General features: G+C 48.8%; 1 protein-coding gene across 1 annotated transcript; it reads right to left on the reverse strand.

Annotated features, from left to right (window-relative positions):
* Positions 1–166: 166 nt before the first annotated feature.
* On the reverse strand, positions 167–9,173 carry Tmem80 (transmembrane protein 80). Its single transcript, XM_057778056.1, has 5 exons — positions 8,956–9,173; positions 4,535–4,554; positions 3,743–3,836; positions 3,568–3,660; positions 167–1,662 (listed from the first exon to the last, which is right to left on the reverse strand). The coding sequence occupies exons 1-5, from the start codon at positions 8,972–8,974 to the stop codon at positions 1,457–1,459; spliced, it is 432 nt and encodes a 143-aa protein (XP_057634039.1). The 5' UTR covers positions 8,975–9,173; the 3' UTR covers positions 167–1,456.
* Between the last annotated feature and the right edge of the window lie 105 nt (positions 9,174–9,278).

A 9,278-nucleotide genomic window follows, 5' to 3' on the forward strand; every position in this document is an offset into this window, starting at 1 on the left:
AGGCAGGCTTCTGGATAGTTACTGGGGTGGAGAGGAGACAGGTAGAGGGCAAGTCCCAGGATAGGGTTAAGAAGTGACAACAGGATGGACTCCTATATACTGGACCTGGACAGAAGGTAGGTGGTTACAATTAAGACAAAACATGACAGCATAGTTATTTATTTTTTTAAAAGAGAAACTAGATATTTGAACATAGTATCACAAACAGAAAACATGTAACAGACACAAATGAAAGAACCTGTAAAAAAAAACTGCTTAAATACTTTTTAAGAAAAAATGGGTTAGGACTAGAGAAGCAAGAGATGAGATGGAACTCACTTGGCACTTGACAAAACGGCAGTTTAGTGGACTCTGACAGACTTCCTAGACTGCGACTGGTCTTCCACTGTCTCTGTCCCCTAGAGCCCACCCCACCAAAAGAGGCTGAAGTGAACATCACAATATATGCCTTTCTGTCCTGTTCACTTTTTAAAAAATAATCTATTTTTATTTTATGTGCATTGGTGTTTTGCCTGCATATGTGTCTGTGTGATGATGTTGGATCCACTGGAACTGGAATTATAGACAAGTGTGAGCTGCCATGTGGGTGCTGGGAATTGAACCTGGGTTCTCTCGAAGATCAGCCAGTGCTCTTAACTGCTGAGCCATCTCTTCAGCCCCCTCCACCTTTTTTTTTCTTTTTTTCTTTTTTTTTTTTTTTTAGACAAAGTTTCACTATGTAACCCTGGCTGACCTGCAATTCACCATGTAGATCAGGCTGGCTTTGAACTTACAAAGATATGCTTGCCTCTGCCTCCTGGGTGCTGGGATTAAAGGTGTTGTGTGCCACCCCACCCAGCATACATTTGCTTTTGTTTCCTTTTGGAAACCAAACAGTTTTATTCAGGACTGGCCTTACAGGGAGCCAAACTGGAGGGACCCTGGAACACAAAGCCTGCCATCCTACAGCTTCAGAGGGCCTGGATACAGAGTACAGCAGGTTCTCAGAACAAGAAGCAGGGTCAGTGTGGGAAGCACGGAAGTCAGTAATTCCTGTGTGAGAAAACACACGGTGACAGACCAACACAGCCAAGTCCTCCTGCCAAGATGCTGCATTTATAGGGCTGAGACAGGGTGGAGCAGCTGGGCTGCCCCCAGTGTTGACTTCCTGAAAGACTTGGCCTTCCAATGGCCTGGTGATCACTGGTGGTCCTGCTGCTATAGCCAGGACACCAACCATACAACAGGAGTGGACATCTCTGGGGTTGACTAATTTCCATGAAACCATCTTCAACACCTAAACTCCTAACAGTTTGCCTCTCCCTGGTTCCTGTACTCCCACTCACTAAAAAAGGTTTATAAACCACCTAAATCCATTTATAGACAATCAATAAAAAAAAAGATACCCATTGTGTCTGAGAGCAAAGGAGTTGGCTGGAGGCTGAGGAGCACTGCTGTGTAGGTTATCCTGGTCCGTCTACCTGATGAAGTCAGCAATGACCACCACCTGCAAGCCAGCCTCCAGCCCATGTAGCACCAGGAGAATGGTGCTGAGGACCGAGTCCATCCACAGTACCAAGGTCTGCCAGAGCAGGAAGTAAACAGAAAGGAGGACACTGGCTGCTGTAAATGCCAGGCTGGCAGCCAGTGGCACTTCAGCCTCTGTCAGGTTGCCTTTTGTGCCTGGAAAAGAGAGCAAACATGAGGTTAAGGCCAGGGCTTCGGGACACCCCACCATCTGCCGAGCTCTGGGTACTGTGGTTGCTAAGGGGCAATGAATTCATGGGATCTGGGAAAACTGTTCATCAGGGCCACGCCGTATCAGAAAGTACCAAATGGATAAATCTCAGATTCTGTACTCTTGAGACACAAACAGTGTGGATTTAAAACTGTGGGCATCTCCACCTTTTCTAAATCCGAGTGGAATCAAAAGGATTTTGTTTAAAATATCTAAAAATATTTTACTCTGGGCTAAGGCAGGCTGGTTCTGGAAAATTTCATGAGTTCTTATGAAAAACATTACAAACAACTGAGTCAGTCATGGAAAATGCCAACTTGGAGCTGCTAATAGCTGACCAGCTGCTAGAGGTGCTGGGGGTCTGCTGACCCCAGTGGCTGGGGAACTGAAGGCCCACTGGCCCCAGTCCTGGGCATCTGAGGGGCCTGCTGAGTGCCAAGTGCTCGGAGAAGTCGAATGATGACAGACCCCTAGAGAGGGCACTGCAGGGGTTGGCCTGACTCTTCATTGACACAATGCCCCTTTCTGCAGCCCATGGGCAGCACTGCCTACTGAAAAAGAAGTGCAAACTCCAGCACAGTCCACAGTAGTAGACACTGGGGCTCTGTCTAAGAGACACAGACAGGATACTTGCTACTCCCAGCAGACAGGGAGGGAAGGGAACAGATCCAATCAAAGGAAAGCAATCAGAGCCTCAAAGTGCAATGGACCTGGGTGAGGAGCCTCATTTACATTGCCTGCCACTGAGTGCAGGGAAGAGCAGGGGCAGAGCTAGAGACCTTGATGCGTGCTCATGGCTGCAGCTAGCTCTGGGAGGAGGACTTGCAGGTCTTACTTTTGCACTCCTTGTCTATCAGAAGAACCTACCTCTTCTGACCGTAACCCTGATCTAAGTGAACTGTGTGACTCAGAAAAACAGGAAGGGATGGGGATACAGTGCTTGCCTAGCATGTGTGAGCCCTGGGTTTGATCCTACCAATGCATAAAAACTGGACATGATGATGCATGCCTACAATCAACACTCAGGAGGAAAAGACAGAAGGAGTCAAGACCAGCCTTAGGGGCTGGAGAGATGGCTCAGTGGTTAAGAGCATTGCCTGCTCTTCCAAAGGTCCTGAGTTCAATTCCCGGCAACCACATGGTGGCTCACAACCATCTATAATGGGGTCTGGTGCCCTCTTCTGGCCTTCAGGCATACACGCAGAAAGAATATTGTACACATAATAAATAAATAAATATTTAAAAAAAAAAAAAGACCAGCCTTAGTTACATAGGACTGTATAGATAGATGGAAAGATGGATGGATGGATGGATGGATGGATGGATGGATGGATGGATGGATGGATAGATAGATAGATAGATAGATAGATAGATAGATAGATAGATAGATAGATAGATAGAGGCAATGGACTAAGACTGGACCCAAATTGGGAGCTGATGTGATACTGAGTGGTCTTGGGGAGGCAGGGTCCCCTGTCCTTATTCCAGACTCCCCCTCTACCAGATGTTCTCCCTGACTGCTGAGCCAATAGGAATGAGGGGAGCTCAGGGGAGCATCGTGAAGCCCTCGCTTTAGGCTGAGCTTCTGGTCCGAGCACAGCTTTAGTATACATATCCTTCCAGACAGGAGGACATCACCAGTGCCAGTTATTCTTGGAGCAAAGCATCTGAACAAATGTTTAATACTTTAATGACTCCATAAGGTGACACTGCGAAGCACCTGGTAAAGTGGCTTGAATGGAAATGTCTCCAAGATTCACACTATAAAATGATCAATATTTAAAGGTTTAGAAAGTTTGAAAGAACACCTATGGGACTACAAGCATTTTATGGTTTCACAGTCAACTCACCTAGATATAGCCGAGCTACTTCGAGAATCCCCATCAGAAGCAAGAGAACCAGATCCAGGACCAGACAGTTAAAAGGATAACTGAAAACCTGACCTAGGAACACACACAGAGCCAGAACTCAGATAAGTGTATCAGGGGCACAATTCCTTTGAAGGGCCCAGCACTCGTAACTTACTTTTATATGTAATCATCAGGAATGTAGCTAGGAAGTACAGGGCATAGTACAGCCCACTGAGGTGAAACAGCATCTGAAGAGGAACTGACGAGAGCTGGAGAGTAATCAAGGATCCTCAAGCTCACCAATGGGGTACAACTACTCAGGTGGCCAACAAAGGGGCCTATCCTGCCCCCCAGAGCTGCAGATCAGCAGGTTTGGGTAATTCCAACAGGGTGGACTCCAGCCACTGGCCCCTGCCTACCTGGGGCTTCTACTGCTACATGGGCTCCTGGAGTGCTCACCTGAGGGCACCTCGTGGTCACAAGAGTGATGCTGGATCCCTCCCAACCTGGTAGTGCATGGTCTAAGTACCCCAGTCCTTAGCAGATGCAGGCAGGACGGGGATTTCTTCATCTTGATTCGTATCGTGAGTTACAAAGAGGACCCATTTCATTTTCTTTAGAGAAAATGTATTACTTGGTCATTCAAAGTAAGGGGTTTTCACCTCCTGCTATGTAGGTTTGGATGGTGGCAAGCAAATGGGCATCCCCCTAATGTACCAGGCCTATGGAAAGGGAAGAGGGCTGAGCTGGTGGGTGACAGAGCCAGCACACCAGGGAACATCTCTCCTTCTTACAAGTTACTAGTCAGAATTTAACAAAAAAATTAAATAAATAAATAAAAATGGGGGAGGGGGCATGAAAGACACAAAAAGGCAGAGTGCTGAGGGTGCCAGGTTGGCAAATCAGCATGGTGCTGCCCTAAAGGGGCTATGCTTGGTCAAGGTCTTGGGAAGCAGCAGCAGGATACCACCTTGAAGGAGCCTCTCCCTGGAAGACAAAGGACGGCCAGTAAGACATCAACAGCAACGTGGCAGGCATTTAGTTCTCTGATTCCATGTTTATAGATGGACGTGAACGATGGCCACAGCTAGGGTCTACAATCACCTCTGCATCTCTCCCTCCTAGGGCACTGCTTTCTGATGGAATTTGATTCACGTCCCCAAGCCAGCTGTCTGGAGGGGGTACTTTTTAAACCATCCATGTAACTCTGCAGCCTCTTAGAATGGCTCATGCTCTGTGCAGGTGTTAGCCTCCCTCGGCCTGTGAGGGTCAGCGCCAGGGTGTAATAGAGCCTCGCTTGTGACTCTGAGCCTGAAGTTTTGTACATGAAAATCTGCCTGGCCCATCCCTCGATGGAATGTGACCTGGGTCTGGCCGCCTGTCTGGAGGCTCATACAGCTGCACGCTCACGCCATGCACGTCTCTACATGTGAATGCATACCATAAAATCTCCGAATTTGGCCAAAACCGCCTATAAAAGAGGCTGCCTTCTGAGCACTACAGAGCAGCACCTGAACCCAAGGTGTGTTCATCTTCTGCGCTGTCCCCTGTGCTCCCTGGGGTTGCAGCAAAAAAGGAAATGGTGCCTCGGTGAGATTCTGTGGGTCACTTGACTTCGAAGGCCAGCTTGAAGCTGTGTACTCTGGAGATGTGGACTCTTGCATGGGCTAGTCATAAACTGGTAAACACAGGACATTAGTAACAGCCTTTGGACAGCTTCCTAGCAGGCACACATGTGGGAGCAGGAAGCCAAGTGTGACTGGAGTGGCATCAAGTTTCCACAGGGTGCGCTAGTAAACATGATCCGTTCTTTTCCAGGCCCAGCTAAACTAGGCTACCTAGATACCTGTCATCATTTGGGCTGGCTTTACACTAATTGGGGGTTTCTTCTCTTTGAATCCTTTTTCTTCCTTCCTTCTTTCTTTCTTTTTTTTCGAGACAGAGTTTCTCTGTAGCTTTGTGGCCTGTCCTGGGACTTACTTTGTAGATCAGGCTGGCCTCGAACTCACGGAAACCCATCTGTCTCTGCTTCCCAAGGGCTGTGATTAAAGTTGTGTGTCACAACCACCTAGTGAATCCTTTTACAATTTCTTAAATTTCCTGCTTTTTTCTAGGCATGTCTGTGCACCTCCTGCATGAAGTGCCAGCAGAGGTGAGAAGAGTGTGTCAGATCCCCTGGGACTGGAGTTACCGATAGCTGTGACTTGCCATGTGGGTTCTGGGAATCAAACCTGAGTCCTCTGGAAGAGCAGCCAGAGCTCTTAACAACTGAGTCATCGTTCCAGCCTCCCTTTGGATCCTTTTATAACACCTAGTATCAAGACTAGGCGTATGTCCTAGTATAAGGACTTATCTAGCATGTAAAAGTCCTGGGTCTCATTCCCAACATCCCCTAGAAAGTGGCAGGAACATTTAAATTGTATCTGCTGGGTGTTCATTGCTAATGATCGAAATTGTGAGACTTGGGGAAAAATACTGTATTTTTACAGTATGGTTTAGCTGGTAAAAGCACATATTGCCCTTGCTAAGACCCAAGTTTGGTTCCCAGCACCCACATCAGGCAGCCACAAATGTCTATAATTTTAGGTCCAGGAAATCTAATGCCTTCTTCTGGCGTCTGTGGGTACCTTGCACTCAAGTGCTTCCTTCCACAAACAAATAATGAAACATTAAAAAAAAAATACTGTATAAAACCCTCAAATGGCACTGAGCGGTGGTGGCAGCACACCTTTAATTCCAGCACTCGGAGGCAGAGGCTGGTGGATCTCCATGAGTTAGAGACCAGCCTGGTCTATAGAGTAAGTTCCTAGACAGGCTCCAAAGCTGCACAGAGAAACCCTGTCTCGAAAAACCAAAACCAAACCAAACCAAACAAACAACAACAAAAACAAACGAACAAAAAACACACCCTCAAATAGCATGTTTATTTATTTTCTGAGACAGGCTCTCACTACATGGCCTGGCTTTCCCACAACTCACTATGTAGACCAGGCTGGCCTTGAACTCACAGAGATCTGCTTGCCTCTGCCTCCTGAGTGGTTGAATTAAAGGCATGCTCCACTACACCAAGCTTAAATAGCATTTTAAAATAACTGATTTAATTAAAATAATTCTAACACATTCAAACCTACAGGAGTTCATCTGTCTGGCTTTTGGGATTTAACATTTTCTTTATCGATGATTTTTGATAATCGCTGTGCAGCTAGTTACCAACAGATACAAGGCAGAAATTCATGTTTTCTTGGTGTGACAAAGGCTGCATATCCCTCTTCTGGTAGAATTTTTTTTCTTTTCTGGGGACAAGGTCTCTATGTAGCTCAGGCTGACCTAGAATTTGTACTCCTGCCTCAGTCTCCCAAGTGCTTGGATTATATTTTTTATTTTTATTTGAGACAGGGCCTCACTATGTGGCTCTGACCTGCCGGTCTGGAACTCACAGCCATCTTCCTGACTCAGTCTCTCACACTGCTGCATTAGTGGAGTGGGCCAACAGCCCAGCCTGGTAACTGGGCCTTTTATGTGACTTAATTCCAAGACGGCTTTCTCACCCAGGAGTTACTTTTTCCCATAAACAAGTACACAAGAATAGCGCTTCCAGGTCCGGGGCAGATATCACACAGAGCCGCACGGCAGTAAGTGCCAGGCACTCTAGGCTGCACGTGTAGTACAATCACATTCCTGAAATTTGTCCCCTTGAGGAACATTTGGGAGGATGGATGGACAGGCACAGGTCCGAGTTGGCTGAGACCAGCTTCTGACCCACACTGCTGGCACCTGGCCCTGTCTGCCCACCCATCATCTGGGCCCACACCGAGGATCCTCATTGGGCCTGGGACTCTGACATGGTGAAATGTGAGCTACAGCAGCTCTGGCTGCCCAGAACTCAAGTAAGCCACGGGGGCATGAATGCATGTGTATGTGTGTGTGTGTGTGTGTGTGTGTGTGTGTGCATTCACGCAGGGTAAGCTGACAGTATGCCATGGTGTGTCTGTTATGTACCGGGTATGCTAGAGGTGTACCTCAGGTATGCCATGGATGGACCAGGTGTTAGAAATATTCTTAAGACAAGCCTACCTGGGAAGGGGTCAGCGCTTGGTGGGTTTTCTGGAGGTTGAGTCTGGACCAAGGCAACTCCCAGGGGAGGGGCTTCCAAAGATGGACGGCGGGGCTTGGATGAGGCCCCCAACCTAATATTACACTGGGGAGAACTAGAGATGTGCTTGGAGTGAGCTGAATGTAAGCTATGAATATCTTGAGTATGTCCCAGCACAAGAGGCATGCCATGAATAAATCTGCGGTGACTTGACGTGTGCCACGGTGTATCCCAGGGCAAACAGCAGGTGCGTCATGGCTGCACCTGGTCAAAGAATCCTACCAAAAGCCAAGGCCCTGAAACAGCTCAGAGTTCCAGGAAGTCGGCTCTCTGAGCACGGCAGAGGAAGACTTGCAGCTGACTCTGATTCCAGACTGCGGAGTCCAGAGGAAAAGCAGTCGAGCCCTACCCGAGACACTCCACGGTTGCAAAAAGGGATAGCAGACCCTGAAGTTCAAAACCGGTTTGTCTAGGGAAAACAGCTAACTTACCTATTATGTACTTACCAAGCGCCCCTTCCCTACCTAACCTTAGCTACAAAAACCCAGCCGAAAGTATGTAATGTGTTGTCTTGAACTCTGGTCATTGAGTGATTGGATCCCGTGCCCTGACCACCACGTGGCCAGAACTTGAGAGCCATGTCTCTGGCGCAAGCCTGCTCTAGTTGTTGGAGGTAGTCTAAATCATCACCTTTTACTTCTTCCCACACACTTGATTCCTACTTATCCTTATACCTGGGGTGAGTTGCAGCTATGCCAGGGGTGAGCTGAAAATGTGTTATGGTTGTGTCCCGGGTAACCTCAATATCCTAGTCCGGCGTGCCAAGGGTGTAGCATCTGGTGAGAAACGGGGTGTATCAAGGGTGTACACGAGGTGAGCAATGAGTGTGCTCAGGATGTCCCGCAGGTATGCCATGCATGTCAACTTTAGTGACCTATGGTTGTGTCGGTGTGCCACCGTAGTGTACCCTTCGTGAGTCTCCGGTGGGTGCACAGAAGGTGTTGTAAGTTGTATATGGGGTCTCCCAGCGTGTACCTCAGGTATGTCACTGGTATGTCCAACGAGCTTCAGGGAAGCCGCTGGCTCCCCGAAGCCCCACGCCCACACCCAACCGGAAGACATGCCCCTCCCCCCAACTCCGCTGCAGAAATCTGGAGTAGTGGGCTTCAGTCATCAGGGCCCGGAATGGCGAGGTGACAATTAAGGGTGACAATTGCAGCGCCAGTCCAAACGGCCTCTCATCGCGACAGCACGATCACACTATCCCGGCGCCAGTATAGCCCCGCCCGCCTCACCTGGCCGCATAGCCGCCATTTTGCCGCTGGGTCCGCCACAATCCCAGCAGCCTCTTGGCCGCACCCTCCCGCCATCTTCGCTCCTCCCGCCCCGCGGTGCTGCGGGCGTCCGACCGCTGCCGAGGCCCGATTCTCCCGTCCGGCAACACTCGGAAACTTTCGGACAGAAGGAGGCGGGCACTGAGGCTCCGGAGAACTCTGCTCGGAGACATTCGGCGGAGTTCGGCTAGACCTCGTGTGAGCTCGGCTTCCGCCGCCTCCAGAGGGGGTTGGAAAAATCGAGTGGCTCCAGGGTCGGTCGGCGAAGTCAGACTTCGTTAGAA

This window comes from Chionomys nivalis, chromosome 8, assembly GCF_950005125.1.
Source record: "Chionomys nivalis chromosome 8, mChiNiv1.1, whole genome shotgun sequence".
In the NCBI taxonomy this organism is placed as follows: domain Eukaryota; kingdom Metazoa; phylum Chordata; class Mammalia; order Rodentia; family Cricetidae; genus Chionomys; species Chionomys nivalis.

What these genes read in the sequence shown, in the direction of transcription:
- Tmem80 (XM_057778056.1), bottom strand. An exon ending in CCTGATGATTACATATAAAA is followed by an intron (nt 3,661 to 3,742) that starts GTAAGTTACGAG and finishes GTGTGTTCCTAG; the next exon opens with GTCAGGTTTTCAGTTATCCT. An exon ending in AGTAGCTCGGCTATATCTAG is followed by an intron (nt 1,663 to 3,567) that starts GTGAGTTGACTG and finishes TCTCTTTTCCAG; the next exon opens with GCACAAAAGGCAACCTGACA.